Below are 23,400 nucleotides of genomic sequence, written 5' to 3'. Positions count from 1 at the left end.
AGGGGCTGCCACAAAGAGGAGGGACTCAAGCTATTCTCCAAAGCGCCCAAAGGCAGGAGAAGAAGCAATGGATGGAAACTAATCAAGGAGAGAAGCAACCTAGAACTAAGGAGAAACTTCCTGACAGTTAGAACAATTAACCAGTGGAACAACCTGCCTCCAGAAGCAGTGAATGCTCAGACACTGGAAGTTTTTAAGAAGAGACTGGACAGCCATTTGCCTGAAATGGTATAGGGTTTCCTGCCTGAGCAGGGGTTTGGACTAGATGACCTCTAAGGTCCCTTCCAACTTTATTATTATTATTATGAACTCAACAGGAACTACCGCTGAGTAAATGTGTCAAGGAAGTAATATTTTTTTAAAAATGAGCTTGGCAGAGAAATCATTTCACAAAGCTAAATCTCCTTCAATTGTTGGCTCAGTTTCACAACTGCTCTTCTACCAGGGCCACTAACGACCTTCACTATGATTCCTCCCACCTGCATTTCCAACAAGCTGCATGTTATAATTTGATAGAACAGGTAACGTTCCTATGAATTGCATTGAATTAATTGAATTTGTGCAGAATTAAATTAGTTTTTATCTGTTTCTTTCCCATCATTTTGCCCTAACTCCTAGTATAAAATCAATCAATATTTGGTTCCAGTCATGAATATTTCTCAACTAATCATCTCCCTTGACAATCCAGACTGGAGTATTTACTCTGTGGTAGGAACTAGACTGACTTTCCCCAGCGTAATTCTATGTGTTAGACTACTACCATCCAGAGCTGCAACTTTCCCAAATCCCAGCCAACCAACACATTTAGATGGAAATACGGTAGGCTGTTTTCTTGTGACATTTTTATTTATCAAATTTATTTCATGCCCATCACGTGGTTCAAGGTGACTCTGAGCAGTTTACAAGATAAAACACACAAACATTTGACAATTATAAATATAAGAACATTAAAATTACAAAAACTAAACTAAAAAAAACAAGGATTTGGGGAAGACAGTCCAGCATAGCCAGGTTTCAAGGCTTTTCCTGAGGGATAAAAGACAGAGAGTCAATCTTGCATCTTATAGCAAGATATTCTAAAGCAGTGGCCCCCAACCTTTTGGGCAACAGGGACTGTTTCCGTGGAGAGGTTTTTCCATGGAATGGAAGAAGAGTGGTTTTGCATGCTCCTGGATGCCATGGATGGGCCTTCACTTGTTTGCACACCCGGTTTCTGGCATGCCAATGCCTGGTGCCAGTCCATGGTCTGGGGGTTCGGGACCCCTGTTCTAAAGGGCAGAAACCATGACACAAAAGTCTCTTTTTCTGAATCCCACTAGCTGAAACTCCTTGGCAGAAGGATCCACAGTAGCCCCCTTCTGCCAGCATGAGTGGGGCAAGTCAACCCCATGGAGAAAAGGTGGTTCTGCAGGTACCCTGGAAAAGGCATAAAGAGTTTTAAAGGTAACAACCGACAACTAGAAAAAGATCAGCAGCCAGTGCAGCTCGTGCATGGCGTTACATATTCACCCAAGGGGCCTCCAAAACTCTCTGCGCCACAACATTCTAGACCAGTTGTAGCTTCTGAATACTCTTCAAGGGAAGCCCCCTGTAGAACATACTGCAATAATCCAAATGGGAAATGGACAATAGTTGGCAGCAGCTTGGTTGCAGGTGAGAAGGGTGTCCACAAATCAAAGTGAATACTTCTATTTTTTTAAGTTGAAACCTGAAGATCTATTGGAAAAATACTAACATGTGAAATGCTAAATCTTAAGAAAAGCTGGGGATTCAGGGAAGTTTGGGGTTATTATTTTTTGAATAGGAGCTGAGCCATTAAATAAGATTGTAAAGTGCTATCAAATGCCATCACCTTGCGTAGAGGACAGCAATAAAAGATAAATAAGGGCTTCAGCTTCTTCACTCTGTTATACAGTTTCTTTGCAGAAGTGATTAGGGTACACATTTTCTCCTATTATTTCCTAATCCCTGCCATGAGAAAGATAAATATCAAGTGTGCGTTTATTATTACAGGTTCTTGGCATGGATGAGATTTACTCTGATAAATGTTTTGTATTTGTCTTTCAAGAATTAGGACCATCTCCAGAAAGGCAATGAAATGCCATCACAAGTCATATGAAAATTTTGTAAACATAAAAGTGAACAGTGCCAGGTAAGATGACATGGAGAAGGCTATGCATGGGACAAAAGAGCTAAGATATGTTCTCTTCTTCTGTCATTATCTTCTGATCCACAGCAGTAAATGATAATTTTCTACTCTTTTAAAACAAGGGGGCAGCATGGGTGGTAAACAGCCACAATGTTCAGAAATAAATGCTCTTGAGAAAGTAACATGAAGAAGAGCCAAACATCAATAAGTTTATTCCAAAAGAAAAAGGTTTTGAAGAAATAGGTCTCAACACAGTATTTTTACATACCGGCCAAGAATCACTCTTTGCAAGAGAAAAAAGTTGAATTATGTGTTCTGTAAAAATGAAAAAATGAAAACAAAGAAACAAACAAGAAAAGAGATTTATTTCCAGGACTGAATTTCATTGGTTGACTCGGCTTCTAATTAATCTCTCTACATTCTTCATCCTGTTTATGATAGAAAAAAACCACCTGGGGACAAATGTCTTAAATAGGTAAGCTTTGCAATAAATTGGAATGGTCACCTCTGATGAAATCCTCCACTTTCAGAAGACTGCCATGTAATTTACAACTCATAAAATGCACATGGAAAGGCCTCATAAAAGGGACAAAGAAGTTAGAGCAACATTAGCATAAAATGTCTTAATACAATTCTTTGAACTAGGAAAAGCACATTGAAAAATAAATGTATTAGATGCTCATGTACGTGCATACAAATTTTAATGCAGGCTTCTTGTTAATACAAAATTTATAATGATGGTATTTAGCCATGATATACACATTTACCTATTTCATTTATATCCGAATTTTCACCTCAAATTAATATTTAGTGCCATAAGTTTACAAAGCTATCAAATTAGACTACAGAATAAAAATCTTTCAAATCTTTAACCAAGTATCAAACATTTGTTGCAAAACAACCAGCACCACTGCAACAACTGTTCATAATTCTGGCAAAAATGGATTATCCTTTGTCTTTTATAAGAAGAAGAAGAAAGAATGATATCTTAGAAAACAAGGAAGAAATAGATAAGAGAGAAAGAGAATCAGGATGCCCCATGAAATTTTAGATTTTGCGCCAAGTCACTAGTTTATCTCCATTCTTGCCCATTATTTGTGCAATCTTCTCCTAATTGATCTTCAAAATATCATTATGAACAGAAAGGCAGGAGAACTAAAGTTGATCTGCAAATACAATAATCCCAAAAAACATTCAGTAAATAAACTCATTAGAGTACATTGAGTGCACAAAGAACACACAAAGAATATATTGCTTTTGATCTTTTAAAGATTAATAATGCTTTTGAAACAGTTGGTATAATCTTAGCTGTTCCCTAATTGTGAAGTCTGTCATATCTTTTCTAGTGCAGCCTTTCTCAACCTCAGCAACACAGCTCAACATGTTGACTGGGGGATTCTGGGAGTTGAAATCTACACAGCTTAAAGTTGCTAAAGAGAAGCAAGTGTACTGGGGTCAGCATCTCATGGCATAACTTATAGGGTGGAGCTTATAGAGGGATTTACCATTTAAAGCAGGAGAACTGCAGTGTGGACTGAAATAGCTTTGTTCCTTTACATTTTACTTGAATTTACTCCATTTGTTTTCCTAAATCTACTTTGAATGGGAAAAGAAGCCTCCATTTATTCTGTTTAGAATTTTGCAATGCCGTTACAAAGCACGTTTACATGCGGAAAACTGCAATATTCTGAATGTTGTGATTCAGTTCATTATAGAGGAATGAGTTATCAAAAAGCATATGTAAAAAATGAGCACCCTATTATACATTTGCATAATTTAGGTGAAAGCCTGCTCAAAAGTACATTATATTAGGGAAAATAATCTGTAAGTTGTCAATGGTTGGGGGTGGGAAGAGAGAATATAAAATGTTCACAAATTAAGATTATTAGGAAAAAGTCTGTAGGAAAAATGTGCAGAATGCGGAATTAAAAATGCAGCCTGATTTGAGAGTGAACTCAAAGAAATGAAAACATGGAAAAACAAGAGTTTAAGTATTTAGGAGAAGAAAAATCTAACTTCCCCTTTTATTGTACCCTTTAATATGATGGTTGTTTATAGTCTATTACAGAGCACATCCATGAATGCCAACTAGCAGTCAGAAGACAGGATGAAAACTCCTTAACTGCATAACACATGGATGGGCTGAAGCATAATTTCAACTGGGAGACTGTGAGCATCCTAGATCAAGCCAAGTTCAAAAAACCTAGTGAATTCCTGGAAGAGTGGTACTCAAACTAATCAACCATCATCAGGTACACAGAGATACACATCATCTACACATCATTCAAAAGAGACAATCAAAAAGCCAAAAAGGAAACAAAAAAGCCTCAAATAGCTCCTCACCACTAATCAACTACTAGATGAGCAAACACCAACACAAGATAAACACTAGACCAACAATCAAGAAGTAAACAATACCGAAACTTATCAAGGGACTACAAAGAAGACTCTCACAAACACCAATAGCGAAAGTCCATTGTATAGAAAAAGACAGCAAATCCCATTCCTTTGCAGCATTGATGATATTACCTAGTTTGGTAATGAAATGTCTGCAAGAAAAAAGGACTCCACAATATTCATCAGCTATTTAACTATTCATAAACAGTTAAAAACAGCAGTCATATCAGAACTGTAATGCAATAGCTTTACTATAGCAAAGCCTGATTCCTAAAAAAATAGCTTTAATAATAATAATCACTGATTGCATAATAATTGTTTGACAGTTGTTTCTCCTTGCCTCTTGCCAGCATCTGATTGAAAGAAATAGACAAAATGAGATTAAAGAAGATTAAAAGGAGATTAATGTCAAGGGGAATGTAGAAAGGAACCATTTTCTTCCCTAATCTATTTCTCTGTTTTCTCTGCTTGTTTTGATTTTATCTTCCATAGCTGTAGAGTGTCATATGGGGCTTTTGCAATACTAGAATTAGTGGCAGTCAAGGATGCACACATTTCACCTGCCAATATGAAAGAGAGGCGGCTTTGTGGCTACCATCTTGGCACTCTTTTACTAACTCTCCCTGCAGATGCCCATGGCTGCAGTCGAAACTCATGAAAAGCACCGGATTTTGTTAATGTTGGTTAGAATTGGGGGAGAACTTCATTAGCAAAATTAATAGCAAATGGAGTCATAAAGAGCCAGTTTGGTGTGGTGGTTAAGATGCAGGTCTAGAAATGAGAAGACTTTGAGCCTTTCTTGGGCACGAAACACAATTGGGTAACTTTGGGCTTCTTTCTTAGCCCAACTGAACTCAGGATTTTTGTTGGGGAAAATAGGACAGGAAAGAATACTAAGCATGTGCACTACCTCGACCTATTTATAAAAAATAATAATAAAGGCATAAGAGAATAATCTAAGTAAAAAATAAAATCAAGAACAAAACTTTTGGCCATATATCATATAGATATAGGAGAAGAACAGACAAAGCTGGAGGATGGAATTAAATGTGACATCAGTTTGGAGTCATTCCATTGTCACAAGAGACCCAGTTCCAGCCCTCCATGAATTCCATTGACCCTTATCTCAACCCAATTCAGCACTGACCATTAATTGACTAGATTCTTGTTTATAGAGGCACAAGTAAACCCTTCTCTGCCTTGAATTCAATGGCTTTGATTGATTAATTGTGCCTGCATTGTGTTGAATCCCAATATGACATGGTCACTCTCTGCCAAAGTTCAATTCCCTCTATCATTCCATCTCTGGAATGAATTAAGTAAGAATTAAGTCCAGTATAGCCGACCTCACCAGCTATTATTTCCTTCCAGAATTAATAGAAGCTACCCTGGGTTTTTCAAAAACAGATCATTCCTTATTTCTTTCTTTGACAAAATGACTAAATCAGTGGATAAGGGAAACATTGTGGACATAGTTTTATTAGAGTTCAATATGCTATTTGACAAAGCAGTCCACAGCCTACCTCTTGGTAAGACTGAACAATGTGGGATAATCGATAGCACCAGTAGATGGATTCACAACTGAGTGACCAACCACACTCAGCCGGTAGTTCTCAATGGAACTATATCTATAGTTGTCCTAGTAGAACCAACACTTAATCATGAATCAGAAGTGTGTTGCAACTGTCAAAAAGACTAATGCCGTTGTATGTTGCATCAACAGAGGGATAGTTTCAGAAAATGGTAATACTACTTTATACTGCACTGGTGAAACCAGAGGAAGAGGAAGAGGAAGAGGAAGAGGAAGAGGAGAGGAGAGGAGAGGAGAGGAGAGGAGAGGAGAGGAGAGGAGAGGAGAGAAGAGAAGAGAAGAGAAGAGAAGAGAAGAGAAGAGAAGAGAAGAGAAGAGAAGAGAAGAGAAGAGAAGAGAAGAGAAGAGAAGAGAAGAGAAGAGAAGAGAAGATGATAAGTGGGTCTGGAGGCTAAAACATATGATGAAAGAAGAGGGAACTGGGTATGTCCTGTCTAACAAAGAGAAGGAATAGGGTTGATATGACAGCCTATCACAAATAAGAGGGAGTCAATTTATTCTTACAAGCAGCTGAAGGCAGGACAAAAAGTAACAAGTGGAAGATCATTAAAAAAAATTCAATCTAGAAGTAAGGAAACATTTCCTGACAGTGAGAAAAATCAATCAGTGGAATAGTTTGCCTCTCAAATTTGTGGGTGCTCCATTACTGGAGGCTTTAAAGAACAGATTGGACAGGCATTTGTCTTTAATGGTATAGGGCCTCCTGCCACGGTCAGAGCTTTTGAAATTATAGGTCTATAATTATATAAGGGGAACTGCACAATGTGGATAGTGCTGATATTAAGAATTTATGATTGCTACCTCTAATACAAGGACCTCAAGAGGTTCACCTCCTAAGATAATTGAAAAGTTCAAACAGATCATTGAGATATACTGAAGCTTCTTGTTCTAAAGAATGGCATGCAGGATCAAGTATGGGAATCCAAGAGGCAACTTCAACTTAGACAAGAAATGTTACATCAGCTAAGAGGGCTGAAGGGTTCTTGAAGCTGAAAAATTGGCAATAAGTTATTATGAATTTTGTAGAGGGGATGGAAACCCTAAGACCTCCACATGCTATTAAATTAAAATCTAGATATTTTGACCACACTGCTTAGGGCTGCTGGGAGATGCCCAGTTGATTTGCAATATCTGGAAGTCGAAGGGACTATTAGGGTCTATTAGTAAAGGTAACACAAAATATTCTGAAAGAAAAAAATCTTATGCACAGAGTACATATACCTGTACATAGATTCACCCGGTTGAATAAAATGAAGGTAGGAAAAAATATTTTGATTAAGCTAGTGAATTCCTAGTTGCTGCATAGCTTTTGTTTTCATACTGGACGTAGAAGAAAAAATAAATAATGGTGATTTAATAATTTACATATAAAATTGGCTTATGGAGTAGCTTGTTATCGATCAGTCAAGAAACTTTCTTATAGTCATTGACCAATTCATACAAAGGAAAAAGACAAATTCTAGTTCTAGCAAATAAAACTTTGATAAAACTAAATAAATGGTGCAGTCCAAATACAGCATATTTTATAAATAATACAGCAAACGTAGCCACATTCAGAGGAAGGGAAACTGCGATCAGGCAACAATAACTTAGACAAAATTAATCTGAATCACCTGGAAATGAAGAATTATCGTAGGAGAGAAATATGTGATGCTCTAGAGGTTTCCTTGTCTACCAACATAGGTGTGATGACCTCTCCTTCAGAAGTAAAATATACAGCTAGAGAAAGATAAATTAATGGAGGTGAGTGAGGTTGTTCAGCTGAGTGGCAGCCATGAAGAATGACCTCACTCCTGGAATTCTGGATTTCCCTTCATTCTTTGAGAAACATGTTCTCACTTCAAGGAAGCAGATTGGATAACTGATTTTTAAGGTGATTGAAAGCTTTTCCTCCTTTTTTCTATTATGAGAGAAGAATTTAGAAATTTTAGATCAGACAGCATTAAACTGAGATAGGAAAAGCATTAAAAGTAGGTATACATTTGTAGAAGCATGCATACATTGTAATACTGGCTTATCATTTATCCTCCCATTGAACAGAAAGGTTAAATTGAGCATAAGATGTGTCTTCATGCTAATTTTATAGCTCTATTCCTAATATGCTTTGCAATTTTAATTAGTCTGGAGTTATTTCAAGGGAGGACGGCTGGTGATGGTAAGGGCAGAAGTTCCGAAAGAAAACAAGTTGGCCACAAAAGAGTGTTTCAAAGGCTCACATACCTCCTTGTTTCTCAATGAAGAGCAGGTTCTTTTGCCTTAGTCCTCTTGGAATAAAGCTGCTGTTTCTATTGTGGACTTTCTTTCCCCCAAAATTGCCAAACAGACTAATCAAAAGTAGCTTTTCCTCTTTTCCATTTCATTCACCAAAGATTTCTGCTTTGCCTTTAACAGGAGTGGGGGGTAGTGCCCCTTTTTCCACCCTCGTCTTTATTGTGCCTTCCTTTATAGATTTCTATCCCAGGTGGAGACAAAAGGAGAGATTATAAGGGAACAGTGGGTCCTCTTAAGGCATTTGCAATGATTCCCTCTGCTCTGTGATTCATCCCAGAGTTCCCCTTCAAATGGCCTTTATAGGATAAAAGGGATCATGGAGATCTTCTAGTCCAGTCCCCTGCTCAAACAGGAGATCCTTTACCATTCCAGGCAAAGGGTTGTCCAATTTCCTCTGAAAAACTTCCCATGTTGGAGCACCCACAACTTCTGAAAGCAAGCCATTCCACTGATTAATTGTCCGCACTCTGAATGCATGTTAGTGCAGCTGACTTTTGCATCAACATATAAATCCCCTGTTTCAGAAAAGGGAGGGGCTCTTGAAGGAAATATATGAAGAGATAACAAAAGTTCTTGAGTTCTCTACAAAGTGAGAATCTATTATGGCACAGAGGATTTTTTTTCCCCTGTAGTGAAATCAGGGATCCAGGCAAATGCATTGATATGGATTCAGTCAATGCTAGCAATATTGAAAGGATGATAGATTCCTCCAAAAGTGCCTCTTACTCACAAAATACTATGAAAACCAACACTTGCCATTTAAGACCCCATGCACCAGAAGCCCCAAATTTAGTTGTATTAACATGTATTAACGGAGATAGCTCTGCTGTCACCAATTAATACCCTGCTTTGGGCTTTTGCTTTGGGAATACCTTGAACGAACCCTTCCAGCTGTCATTTTTGGAGTGACATGCGCTAAGCCAACTGGAAAATGGCCCTCCAGTAATATTGTTACAAGTTAGAATTGTATAAATCCTTTAGCAAACACCTTCTCATATAAGGTCATGAATGAAGCTGAACGACTCATTCCTTTTTTCTCATTGTCAAAGGAGGAAGAGCTCAGGTTGGCTTGAAAGCAGGAAGAGATTGCCTGTCTTCCAGCCAAATCCCATCTCCAAAATGATCCAGATTCTCTTGGCAACTATATGCTTAGCAGTTTTTCCATATCAAGGTAAGATGTTCTCTTTGGTTCCCTTGTTCAGAATCTTACTGCTAAAAGACTATTGCCCCCAACAGATTTCTATGTTCATGGGTTTTGTTTTTGGTTTTACTTTTGACAATTGAACAAAATTTGCTCCACTTCAATTTCTACAGATTTAGCAAAAGAATGCTCTCAAGGATCACATTTGTTCTAGAGTTACATAAATGGTTTCTTGGTATTTGCTTAAACTTTGTCAAGCCACAAGCAGATCCTAAGAATGAAAAGTCCTAAGATATTCAGAAGAAAAGCAGGCCCCAGTTGGAGAGAAAGCTTTCCAATGATGTGAGTTTTTAAAAAAAGGATTAGAACACTGAAGAGGACAGAGTTTGTAGCACAAAAATTTCAGAAAGCAAAATGTTAAAGAAAAATAAAGTGTTTTTGGTTTTATTTTTTTCAGTGGGTCAATTAGACATCTTGTAATTAAGCTTGCATAATATTTAGCCAAATAAAAGCTAGTGCTATTGTTGTTACAGAGAATCTTCAAACTGTACTCAAGATAATATGACGCTAACTTTTCTCAATGCAAGATTTTGAATTATCTTAAGTTATTTTTTTTCCCTCCTTTCCTTTTAGTCTGCAGAGAACCAGGGAGGTTCCCTTCTGAAATTCTTCCCAAGTTCTCCTTCCTTCTGTGGGCTGAGATACTTTTTACATGCCAGTTGACCAGTCTATGGCTCTTCTTCCTGTCTCCCAAGTCATTCCCCCATCTCATTACAAACAATGACACTCAATTGATTCAGAAGTTACCAAACACAATTAAGGGTTAGAGGCTCACTGTAGTAGCCCTGTTTGTTTGTTTTTTAAATAGCAAGGAAATATGGGGATGCCCTCACCAGGAGTAATTTAGGGGGAACAATGTGGGAAAGAAGAAAGAGAGATAGAAGGGAAATTGCTGCTTATTCTGTGCTCTAAGCAAGAGAATACTAAGCTTGCATGCCAGTAGGTGGAGTTGAACCCCTCCCATGTTTCTGGGAACATCAGGTACAAATGGGTAGGTACGTAAATAGGTATGAGGAAGATGTATTCTTCTGTCTGGGGCTACCCATCAGTCTGAGACACATTTCCAGGGCCAAATGCTAGTTTCTCTCCCTCTCTCTCTCTCTCTCTCTCTCTCTCTCTCTCTCTCTCTCTCTCTCTCTCTCTCTCTCTCTCTCTCTCTCTCTCTCTGTGTGTGTGTGTGTTTAGGTGTTTGGCTAGCAGTTTCTTTCCCATACCCTGTGGTTATTGATATTTCAGTTTAATGTTTTGTTTCCATTTGCAACTATAAGTACAACCTTACCCCCTCCCTTCCATTAATCTGCTAACAAATCTTGGTCTCAGTTGTGATTGTACATCCAAGCGTACCTGCGGTTGTCAGACTGCCACATTTACAATATAATTTAAGGAACAAATATCAGGTGACCATGCAATGTCCATATGGGGACCAACTCTAAATTTTTCAGCTATTAGTCTAATTCATTACATTATTTACATGTTGTGAGGTACTCCAGTGATAAATATGATGCTGTGTGATGTCCAAAGATTCTTTTGAAAGGGAAAGAAAAGGAAAGGCAGAAAAACTATTAGCATGGCAGTGAAATAGCAGTTCAACTGAAAGGAATTCCTAATAAGCTGCATTTCCATAAAAAAAACTAAGTTTGCCTAGCTTTTTGACTAATAGATATGCTAAACCATAATGTAGTATGGTTTACTGAATTGTGTAAATCAGATTATTGTGATTTACAATTCCTGGTGTTAGCCTTATCACTCAGTGCAGAAACATGCAGATTGGTTGAGATAAGTTTATATATTTTTTTCTGATTATTCAAGCTCCAAAATGTTTCTTTTACACCTGTCCAAAGCAATGTCTCCAGTTAGACTTCCAGCTCTCAAACATCATTCAGCAAATTGCATTCCCAGAGAAAATCTGGATTTCTGTGCTGTGTTTCACTAGCAAAAGATTCCATTCTTCACTGATAACTGAATAACAAATTGTGTTGTGGATGTGAAAATGGTAGAATAAGATCCCAAAGTAAAGAAAACCTTATTTTCTTTTTCCTCACGAAGGGAGCTCTATAATCCTGGAATCTGGGAACGTTAATGATTATGAAGTAGTGTATCCACAAAAAATCACTGCATTGCCCAAAGGAGCAATTCAGCAGCCTGAGCAAAAGGTAAGAAAAAGATCAGTGTTTGAGCAACAAATTATTTGTCAGCCCATAGAAAGTTTGATATTCCTTTGCTGCCATCTAATGGTTATCTGGATTTTGCATTGCAATCTACCTTCCTGTTTGAAATATCTATTTATTAAATAAATTTATATGGCCACCCAATTCACCCAAAATTAAGGAAACTCCTGCCAACTTTTTTTTAATATTTATATGTTACTATAACTAATAAAGTGTTGGGAAATACTCAGCCGAACAGTGAGGAGGGATCAAGTAGAGATTTAGCCTTGAGTCATTTCATAGCTGCAACAGATCCAAGACAGACATCCTTCCCTCCCCCCTCAGGAAATTCCATTAAAGTTTATCTATCTGTTCTGAAGAGAAGGGAAGCAGTCTATGGAGATTCCTGTATTATAGGCAGAAAATAATAAACTGCTTAATTTAAACTCTGCATGTGTGGATCTGTGTACTTGTGCCTAACACAAATTTACTGTTAATAAGCAACTTTGAGGGATTTCTTCTTCCTTTTTATACTCTTCGGTCAACCTTCATAAAAGCTGTGACAACTGTGAACCATGAGATTTCAAGTTATCCTTTTTAGCTGCCCAGAATGCATCACTTTGAAATATAAAAATTGTGTTTCTAGGTGAAGATGGTATAGTGGTTACAGCTCAAGATTACTTCTAAATACCAGATTCATGTCTACCATGGGACGACTTTTGAGTCAGTCTCTCTGTTCCAGCTCAACCTCATTCACCAAGATGTTCAATTAGAGAATGAGATCTTGAAGTTATGCAGTAAAGTTAATTTAAGATCTTACAGTTCAAAGCACCTGATGAAATACTCTAAATCTAATAAATAATTTCCCTTTGACAAATTATTCATTAGATTTAAATTGATACAGGTGTAGAGTTTTTAAGAGGGTACACTTTTTATTTGCCTAATTTTTTAAGAAGTAAAGCCTGAACTCTTTGCTTTTCAGTATGAAGATACCATACAATATGAATTTGAAGTGAATGGAGAGCCAGTGGTCCTTCACCTGGAAAAAAATAAGTATGTTAACTTAGACCTTTTCTTAATTTTACTTGGACAATGTGGAAAATGTATATTCCTGGACACAATCTAAGAGAAATAATAATTGCATTCCTTTGTTTGGAAATTAAAACTAAATTAAATGTTACTGTGTAGAAAAAGTGGATATAGTTATTGAGTATGTTAATTAATTCTTAAATCAGAACTGAGATTTTTTTTGTATTCTTGCTCTCTACTTGGGGCTGCCCTTGAGATCCACTCGGAAGCTTCAACTGGTGCAAAGTGCAGCGGCACGGACACTCTTGGGAGCCTCCCGATACTCCCATATCACACCTCTCCTCCGTGCACTGCACTGGCTTCCAGTTGCCTTCCGTGTGAAGTTCAAGGTGCTAACAATGACTTACAAAGCCCTACATGGCATGGGTCCGGACTACCTACGGGAGCACCTTCTGCCAATGTCAGCACCCCACCGTCCTGTGCGCTCCCACAGAGAGGGCCTCCTCAGGGTGCCACCGCTCAAGGAATGTCGGCTGGTGGCCCCCAGGGGGAGGGCATTCTCAGTGGGTGCGCCAGCCCTCTGGAACAGCTTACCAACCGAAATCCGGATGGCCCCCGACCTCCGCACCTTCCGGCGCGAATTAAAAACTTATCTGTTCCAGCAGTCTGGCCTGGCCTGATAGCTCTAATCTGGGGTCCCAGCTTGTATTTTACTATTGTTTGTTTTCACTATTGTTCATTCTGTATGCCTACCTTATTCTGTACACCGCCCCGAGTCCCTCGGGAGAAGGGCGGTTTATAAAAACAAATAAATAAATAAAACAAATAAAATAAATAAATAAAAATTTTAGACAAACCTGAACCATTCAAGTCTCATAACCTTCTATCACGTGAATTAACTAGGTTAGTTATGAAATATTGCAGAGATTTAAAAATGATTCTTTATGCTGCTTCATAGATACTCCATCAATCTGAATAACATTTCTTAAGAGGCCTATAGAGCTGCTCAACTTACATCAGAATTTATATGTTAAAGCAGGAAAGGCAGGAAGTATCATCTCCTAATATAGATGAGACACCAGGAATGGAAAGTGACTCCATGTACTAGTTTAAAGCTTCAAGCTTCTGTATGAAGGTTCAAGGGATCCAATTCCTTGAGGTTGCTTCATTTTACTCTTTAGTAAATAGGACTATACTGTTCTAATTTATATACCAAGCAGTTTTACCAGATTTTGTCATAGACCAGAAGAATAAAAAGAAGATGTAATACAAAATGTCTTCTCCTGGTCAATCATACTCCTCTGAGCCTTGATGAAGAGAATTACATAGCTTCCTTGGTGTAAATTTCTATCCTTGGGTGAATCTATTATGCACAGCCCTCCTCTTAAATAGTCATCCTTATGGGATTGAAATACCTGCTCTGTTCTTTTGATACCAAACAAGATGCTAAAATTGCCACTATACAGTACTTGTACACTTATTATAAAATTATCTCAGTCTTACTTAGTTCCTTGATATTCTCTTCTTTGCATTCTTTCCAGAGGACTTTTTTCAGAAGATTACAGTGAGACTCATTATTCCCCAGATGGCAGAGAAATTACAACAAACCCTCCAGTTGAGGTAGGGTCTTACTTTTAAGAGTCTTGCTTTAAGGAAGTAAATTGAAACAAATGTTTCTGCACAATATTACAAATATACAAGAAGGAGACCAGGCTACTCAAACAAGAAGGGCTATATATGTATGAAGTATCTTATACTGATATGTATTTATAAGGATGTATGGATTGTTAAGCCTAGTTTGTTTTACTCATTGAATTACCATGGCAGTATTTCAATCATCCAGTTCTTTCCTACTGGTTAAAAGCCAGCATTTTGGGGAGTGAGTTTCACAAATAGATTTATTATGAGAACATCAGGTTTATAAGATCTATATTTTCATTTATAAATCAGACTACAGGGATACATACAAAGTCTTTTATATGTAATATCAAAAGTGAGAACAATTCACTTTGCTCCTATACAGAAATCCATTTAATATCTTTCATATTAAAATGGTACAGAACGGCCCTACCTGCTGCCAAAAAATGACAGCACTAATATGCTTTGTGAAGTCCTTCGCTCCTTGCCCCAAATTTATCTAAATGTGCATCCGCTGTCTCCAAAAAGTATTTACTTCTCGCTTAGAATCTTCAAAGGTCACACAAATTGTTCCTACTTAGTGTGTAACAAACATCTCTTGATTTTAATGTATGCATGGATCCTGCTTCTAAATAATGCTAAGGAATTATATTTCTCTGTATATTTCTGAAATTTTCCTTGTGTGAGCTCAAGGGAATAATGATTATTTGGTATCATTAGTAAATGTGGAATTTTTCATACATTATGGTAAGATTTCAGAATGTAGGACAATCATTTATCTGAAAGTTTATTCAGCAAATCCTGGACCTCCAAGAAAACATTTCATATTTATGTGTTGCATTTATCCTATGTTCCTTTTGGAATAATCAATATTAAGCAGGTCTTCTGTCCCCCTGAATCAAAATTTTCTGAAAAACTGCTCTCTTAATATTTCATTGATGTGGTGTAATACATTGCAACTGTACTTCTGCTCATCAAATCACACTACAAACAAGTATTAACCAGTGTAGTCCTCTTGCCTCCCTACAGGATCACTGCTATTATCACGGACGCATCCAGAATGATGCTCACTCATCTGCAAGCATCAGTGCATGCAATGGTTTGAAGTAAGATACCGTAGTCTCTAATCTTTTATTTATTTTATTATTAAGAATAAAATACTGCTCTTGGAGTTGTCACAGTTAAAATGAAGGACATCCTCAGTTTTTAATGGAAATTAGTTGGGTGTGATCAAAGACTTCTGCAGAATTAAGACAACCTTTGGTTGAATAACAAGAAGAGATGCTGCCAGCCAGTAGAGACACTAGGGAGCTAAATCAGATCTGTCTAAAGGAGCTTCCAAGCCCCGGTCTCCTTTCCATATAGGAGGTGATGTTACAGGTAGAGAAGATAAGTAGGTTTCAGATTGCATACCTTGCTGGAAAGGTATTCCATGCCAAAGTATCTCCATACAAATACTGTACAAATATTTTGTGGTTGCATTGAGTGTGTGAAATCTCTTATATATTTCTGATCATAGCTGTATCTTTGAGAAGTATGAGAAAGTGATTTGGGTGCTGAGGAAAGAAAATAAAAGAATTCATTGAATTTTAAGAAGGGATTCAAAAACATGAGTAATGTTGACTTGGTTAGTTAATAATGGGTCTCAGAGCTGAGTTTCATTACCGAACAACGTAACAACATCAGTGCAGTTTATCTCTGAACTAACAATATTCTCTTCTCTTGCTTCTCCATCTCTGATCACCCTTTTCCACATTGTTTTACAGAGGACATTTCAAGCTTCGAGGCGAGACGTACTTAATTGAACCCTTGAAGCTTCCTGACAGTGAAGCCCATGCAGTCTACAAATATGAAAACATAGAAAAAGAGGATGAGACCCCCAAAATGTGTGGGGTAACCCAGACTAATTGGGAATCAGATGAGCCCATCCAAAAGGCCTCTCAGTTAGTTGCTACTTCTGAAGTAAGTCTCATAGTAAACATACTGTAGTTTGAGAACAGAGATTCTTTTACTTGTTTAGAAAATAAAGTAAACGAAAAATACTTTGTCTCTGTGTGTGTTTGTGTGTGTGTGTGTGTGTGTGTGTGTGTGTGTGATTAGATAGAATTCAAAAGGGAGGATCCCTCATTTCTATCTTTTTATTCTAGCCATGGTATAAAAGAAATAATGGAAACTTGAGGAACAGAAAATACATGTTCCAGTCTTATAGCATTTTCTTTGATCATACAAACTTAGTTTGCAGATTTGAATCAAAATGGATTTAAATGAGTTTCTAAATCATCTCCACTTTCTAAGTCAACTTTGTAACGTAATTAAATTATCAATGTGGATGCCTCTTTTTTGCATGCAGAGAGGAATTGAGATGGGGGGAAAACTGGTTTGAAACATTTAATGGTTTTGAGATGTCTGATAAGACCATTACATAATCTTGACTCCATTTTCCAATTTGATTTGAATCATCAAGTTGGATTGTCAATGACTGAATAAAAAGTGACGAATTGAATCTGGTCACAATTGACCCTCACATTCCCAATATTTTCCACCTTTACTGGAGGGACAAAAGTTAGAAAATAAAATGTTGCATCCAGAGTAACAGTTCCTTCCTTCCTTTTGGTGGCAAAAGATGAAACTGCCTGATACATATCTAGAAGTTCAAAATCTCAACTTTTTTATTAAAAAGTATAAATTGACATGGAACAACAGTTGTTGTTACAATAGAATACCAAAACACAAGTGTAGATTCCAAAACTGATGATGAAGTCTGATTTGCCTTTTGGCTTCAGTGTTTCTGGCATTTTAAGAATCTTTATCGTCAGCAAGTTGTGTTTATATACATTAATTACTCCTCTATCTTGAATGTTCTTGTCTCAAAGTCAGGTCATGATCACTTTATTCAAACTGGATCTTGTGCAGCGGAGTTAAGAAAGTGGCTGTCAGAGAGCAAGGAGAGAAATTACATTCTAGATTTAGCAATTTGGCCTTGTAGCTCTGTATGCTGAAAAAACACGAGTACACTTTCCCAGGGAAAGAAGCAAGTAATGCACACTCACACATTCAGGTCTTAGCATAAGTGTACTTCCTGAGCATTCTGGGTACTCTAGTGCTGGAATCCAACAGTGGAATGCAGGAGAGAGGGTCTCTTTCCCAGGGAAATAAGAGGCAGATCAGCAATGAGTCCTTGGATCGCAGAAAGAAGCCCAGAAGGGATCCTCCCTAAAGCCCTCTCAGAGTGTATCTCATGGTTACACAGAGCATGCTTTAGCCTGGCAAGACTCCCATCTATACATGAACAGCAATAAAGAAACTACTCTGAGCAATTAATCATGGTTTCTTGTCCCTTGAGCCTGAGAACTCTGGAGCAATATTTCAGTAATCATTTTAAAATTACATCAAAGGAAATGTATAATTCTTTGGCCATTAAGAGTGAGTTCAGTGGGTCAAAATGTCTAATTGCCTCCCCTTACCTTGTCTTTGATGCATAGTGTGATATGATTGCAGGCCAGGTCTAATTGGTTCCATAGCATGACCACATCACTGTGTTTCTCATGTGATTGGTTGGGATCCTTTTTTTGAGAAGGGGAAGTCATTGAAGCATCATTTTGACAGGCTGAAAAATAGGTCAAAGAGAGCAATTTCCTCACCTGCCTGTTCTTATTCCTATTAAATTCTGTTCAGAACTATGTAGACATCATAAATTCCAAAAACAGATTAACTGCAAACAAGTTCCATACTGTATTAATACAAAGAAAGTGACTTTTTTAAAAGGTGACCACTTTTGTTTGTGCTTGACAATCCATTGCATAATGTACTTTTTCCTCAAAAATTTGTCAGCACTTCCTCTAAGTCAGAGTTTCCCAACCTTTCCAGCTTTGTGGACAGGTGGAGAAGAGGGGATGGTTCCATATGAGCAGCGGGGTCATGCGTGCACCCAGCTCTATTTGTGCGAGCAGTGGGCACACAAACACAGTCCTGCAAATGGAGCACACCCACCCATGCTTGCTCAATGGTCATGCAAATGGAGATGAAGGCGCTCACCTGCTACTTTCATGGCCCATTTCTGAAGGGCTCAAGGCCCAGGGATAAAATTTTAACAAGCTGTCTCCCTATAAACCAATATTTCTGAAAGTTCAAGTATTTTGACCAGAGAGTAAAAGAAGCACTTTTCTGATTATCTGAGGTTGACCAACTTTCTTGTTGGCTGCTGGGAGCAACATGTCTAAACAGACTTTTTTATTGTTCTGTGTAGCAACAAAGATTCCCCCAAAGATTTGTTGAGCTTCTCATAGTTGTGGACCTCAGAATGGTAAGTATCCTGGATATCTTTCCATTTTCTTTCTGCATTGAGCACAGCATTTTGTTTCTGCCTTTTTTGATGTGGGCATTTTTGAAGAGATTAATAAACATCCTAACTGGCTTTCTCTTAAATTAAGCTTTATCATAAACTTTGATATTTTTTGTTATTGGACCCAACCAATATTTACAAAATTAAATGTAAATGTACTCTAATTTGCACATTTGTTCTTCCTGTATACCATCTAAATTTATTTTTATCCCGCACTGATTAAACAGTTCTGTAGGTTTCTTTGAAACATTCCTTCACTCTTTGTTTCTCCAAGCTGACAACACACGAAAAATAAGATATATAGTGAAGAATGCTTATCTCAGACATCTCTTGACATGGAAATATAGCATTTCAGTAGGCTGACCAAAATTTCCTCCAACCAGGAAAAAAGCCCATGTACAGTATGCTGCTGAAAAGTTAAAAACCTTAATATATTAATGGGACAAATGTAGATTAAAAATTCAGCAGAAAAGAATTCTTTTGACTGCTTGGATAAAAATTATTATTACATCAACAAATTCAGTGATCCTTTCACTGATATGTTCTTTCTCTCCCTCCATCTTTCCCTTCTTCCTATAATTATGATGTCATCATACCATTTTTATCTTTTCTGTAGGTCAAGAAATACAACAATTCAACTGCTATAAAAACAAAAATATATGAAATTGTCAACACTGTAAATGAGGTAAGAGGACATGGCAAATATTATTTCACTTGCTGATTCTAAACTTCTCTCAGCCCCAGCACAGATTTTCACTGTGGTAACACAACACACTTAACCAGGTTGTTGTTGTTAGTTGCGAAGTCGTGTCCGACCCATCGCGACCCCATGGACAATGTTCCTCCAGGCCTTCCTGTCCTCTACCATCTTCTGCAGTCCATTTAAGCTTACGCCTACTGCTTCAGTGACTCCATCCAGCCATCTCATTCTCTGTCGTCCCTTTCTTCTCTTGCCCTCAACCTTTCCCAGCATTAGGCTCTTCTCCAGTGAGTCCTTCCTTTTCATTAGGTGGCCAAAGTATTTGAGTTTTAGCTTCAGGATCTGGCCTTCTAAAGAACAGTCAAGGTTGATCTCCTCTAGGACTGACCAGTTTGATTGCCTTGCAGTCCAAGTGACTCGCAGGAGTCTTCTCCAGCACCACAGTTCAAATGCCTCAATTCTTTGGCGCTCAGCCTTTTTATGGTCCAACTTTCACTACCATACATTGCAACTGGGAAGACCATAGCCTTGACTATACGCTCTTTTGTTGACAGGGTGATGTCTCTGCTTTTTAGTGTGCTGTCTAGATTTGTCATGGCTTTCCTCCCGAGGAGCAAGCGTCTTTTAATTTCTTGGCTACAGTCCCCATCTGCAGTGATCTTGGAGCCCAGGAAAATAAAATCTGTCACTACCTCCATTTCTTCCCCATCTATTTGCCAGGAATTGAGAGGGCCGGATGCCATGATCTTGGTTTTCTTAATGTTCAGTTTCAGCCCAACTTTTGCACTCTCCTTCTTTACCCGCAACAAGAGGCTCTTTAGTTCATCTTCACTTTCTGCCATTAGAGTGGTATCATCTGCATATCTTAGGTTGTTGATATTTATTCCGGCAATCTTAATTCCAACTTTTGATTCATCTAGCCCTGCCTTTCTCATGATGTGCTCTGCATATAAGTTAAATAGGCAGGGCGACAGTATACAGCCTTGCCGGACTCCTTTCCCAATTTTGAACCAATCAGCGGTTCCGTGTCCAGTTCTCACTGTTGCTTCTTGGCCCACATATAGGTTTCTCAAGAGACAAATAAGATGGTCTGGTACGCCCATCTCTTTAAGAACTTGCCACAGTTTGTTATGATCCACACATTCAAAGGCTTTAGCATAGTCACTGAAGCACAAGTAGATGTTTTGCTGGAACTCTCTAGCTTTCTCCATGATCCACTGTAAGTTGGCAATTTGATCTCTAGTTCCTCTGTGCAAAGTTGCGTGGTCGCACAGAGAGATGGACACTTGAGCTGGGTAGTACTTCTTTATTTGATCAGGAATGAAGCTGAAGCAAAGGGGTTACCTGGCGTCTCTTTATACCTGCCCAGGTGAATCGCAGCCAATAGATTCAAACCTGGGCTTCCGGCCAGTGCAGGTGGCCAATGGATTTAAACCCTGGCTTCCCGCCAGAGCTGACCATGCCCTGGGGCTGTCAACGATTAGCTCTATTCAGGCTTTCCCACCAAAAGCAGTTATAGCTTGGAGCTGTCCAGCCCCCTGATGTGCTGACATTCCGTGTATGCTTTAAGAGCATACACTACACTCTGCCTCTTCGAAATCCTGCCTGTACTTCTGATAGTTCTCGATCCACATACTGCTGGAGTCTAGCTTGTAGGATTTTAAGCATAACTTTACTAGCATGAGAAATGAGTGCAATGGTGCGATAGTTTGAACATTCTTTGGCACTGCCTTTCTTTTGAATTGGAATGTAAACCGATCTTTTCCAATCCTGTGGCCACTGTACTAGTACTATCCCTCTGGTCTTCCCCAGTAGCATATTGGACACCTTCTGACCTGAGGGGCTCATCTTCCAGCATCACATCATTTTGCCTTTTGGTACTGTCCATAGGGTTTTCATGGCAAAGATACTGGAGTGGGTTGCCATTTCCTTCTCCAGTGGATCACGTTTTTTTCAGAACTCTCTGCTATGACCTTTCCGTCTTGGGTGGCCCTGCATGGCATAGCTCATATCTTCATTGAATTATGCAAGCCCCTTCGCCACGACAAGCCAGTAATCCATGAAGGGGCTTAACCAGGTAAAGAGAGAGAAAAGATGGGTTTCTACAAGAATGGTTTCTTTTGTGGCTTTGAGTGAGCCAAAACTAGGTCATTTGGCCAGCTGGTGATCCAGCATGTGAGGCCAACCCAGAAAATGGGTTAATTCAATAACTAGGTTAATAAGCCTCTTATGGGAATACAGCCACTGTGTTGGGAGGATGCAAGTCCAAAAGTGTTGCAAGGATTTGATCAGAACTATGTCCGTAGCTGGATTCTTCCAGGCTGTGGTTAATGGTTCTGAACTGGAAGATTAGAAAGAGATGGACAGAGTCAGCCTATTCCAAGCTCAGTTGATTATGAAACTGATTCCAGAGAAGAAACCTGCTTATAGAAAACAGTATAAGTTGCTTTTTAATCTTGAAATGTTTCTCAAAGTTTACTTGTGTTTGAGCTTCTCATTGATGCTATGTCCACCTGACAGATTTACATTCCTTTGAATATTCGTGTAACATTGACTGGCGTAGAATTTTGGTGCGACAGAGATTTGATTAAGGTGACATCATCAGCAGATGATACTTTGGACTCATTTGCAGAATGGAGAGGGTCAGATTTGCTGAATCGGAAAAGACATGATAATGCTCAGTTACTCACGTACGTCTCATTGTGGAGAAAGGGAATGGGGGTGACCAGGAGTGGAGGGTTATGGGGAGGTTAGTCCTTGCACAGAGCTTCTGCTCTATGCTGTATGCTTTAAACCATGTGTGAACTATGTTTCTGGATCAAAGGCCACCACTTATTTTGTAGATGAGAGCTGGTTTTGAGAAGTCCTTGAATGATTGCAGGTGAAAAACTCAGCTTGATTTCATTTCACCTGCATTTATATGATTATCCTGCTATACTTTTGCTCTACTTACACATGCATTTTTAAGTCAATTCAATAATGTTTTGGTTCCCATTCTGCACCAACTAAATGAACACTTGCATTATACAACAGATAAACCAAGAATAAAGTAAAATAATAAAATATCCAATCTATATATAGTACTTAGCAATATGTGCATATACATACATGAGTGTGTGTCTGTGTGTGTGTGAATATTTCCCTGCCAGTCATATCCAACTCTAGGGGTTTGTGTTCAGCTCTGTTTCACAGCTGAAGAGCCAGCATTGTCCAAAGATGCTTCCATGGTCATGTGGCCAGCATGATCAAATGCCAAAAGCACATGGAATGCTATTGCCTTCCCACAAAAATGGTACCAATTTATCTACTTGTGTTTGTGAGGTTTTGAACTGCTAGCCTGGCAGGAGCTGGAGCAAGTAACGGGAGCACACTGCATCAGGCAGAATTTAGGTCTCAAAGTGTCTACCTTCCAGTCGACAAGCCCACTGTCTTAACTGCTCAGTTCCACACCCCATCAGCCTATATATTGTCATACAATTTCATGAGTGGGAAATTGACATGTTTATTCTCCTATATCTGTAAGATATTGCACAAATAACAATTGTGTTGTGAGCAATCTTACAGGAAACTTGCATAACAAGTAGGTCTTATGAAATAGGGGCTAGATGGAGGGCAGATCTAAGTGTGAGGGAGAATATTAAAAAATACAAAAAAAAATCAATTTTATTTTTCCCACAGATACTGATTTCTTTCACCTTTCCCAAAACCATCTAGTCTTTTATAACCCTATTAAATAAATATGTTTTTTGGGGGGTTTGCATAGTTAATGGAATTAAATTAAACCAAATGGGCTGGATTCAGACAACATTCTAACCCCTTTCTGCAACCTCATTCATGCTAACACCAGCCAAACTCATCAGATAGTGAAAATGCATCCTGAATATTTTTAACAGACCTGCTTAGTTAAAAGGCTTCTGAGACTACAGCCTAAAATG

The 23,400-nt window shown here is 38.4% G+C and overlaps 2 protein-coding genes across 3 annotated transcripts in view; both read left to right on the top strand.

Moving 5' to 3' along the window:
• The window catches only part of LOC308671398 (zinc metalloproteinase-disintegrin-like protein H4 subunit A), a gene marked incomplete at its 5' end in the record, with an annotated part of 130,741 nt that overhangs the window by 31,831 nt on the left and 75,510 nt on the right, over nucleotides 1–23,400 (top strand). The gene's annotated exons all lie outside the window — the stretch shown is intronic.
• LOC308671400 (coagulation factor X-activating enzyme heavy chain) overlaps nucleotides 9,417–23,400 on the top strand; it is a gene marked incomplete at its 5' end in the record, with an annotated part of 31,631 nt that continues 17,647 nt past the window's right edge. Inside the window, 9 exons of the mRNA XM_081333557.1 lie at nucleotides 9,417–9,579; nucleotides 11,656–11,762; nucleotides 12,739–12,809; nucleotides 14,327–14,405; nucleotides 15,453–15,529; nucleotides 16,190–16,385; nucleotides 18,670–18,726; nucleotides 19,382–19,450; nucleotides 21,986–22,155. Of these exons, the coding sequence (XP_081189683.1) occupies nucleotides 9,417–9,579; nucleotides 11,656–11,762; nucleotides 12,739–12,809; nucleotides 14,327–14,405; nucleotides 15,453–15,529; nucleotides 16,190–16,385; nucleotides 18,670–18,726; nucleotides 19,382–19,450; nucleotides 21,986–22,155 (989 nt within the window). The remainder of the gene's footprint in view (nucleotides 9,580–11,655; nucleotides 11,763–12,738; nucleotides 12,810–14,326; nucleotides 14,406–15,452; nucleotides 15,530–16,189; nucleotides 16,386–18,669; nucleotides 18,727–19,381; nucleotides 19,451–21,985; nucleotides 22,156–23,400) is intronic.

The sequence above is a fragment of the Vipera berus genome (assembly GCF_964194415.1).
Source record: "Vipera berus genome assembly, chromosome: 8".
Lineage (NCBI taxonomy): Eukaryota > Metazoa > Chordata > Lepidosauria > Squamata > Viperidae > Vipera > Vipera berus.
Note: the sequence above shows the minus strand (reverse complement) of the source record. Positions and strands in the feature narration are given on the sequence as shown.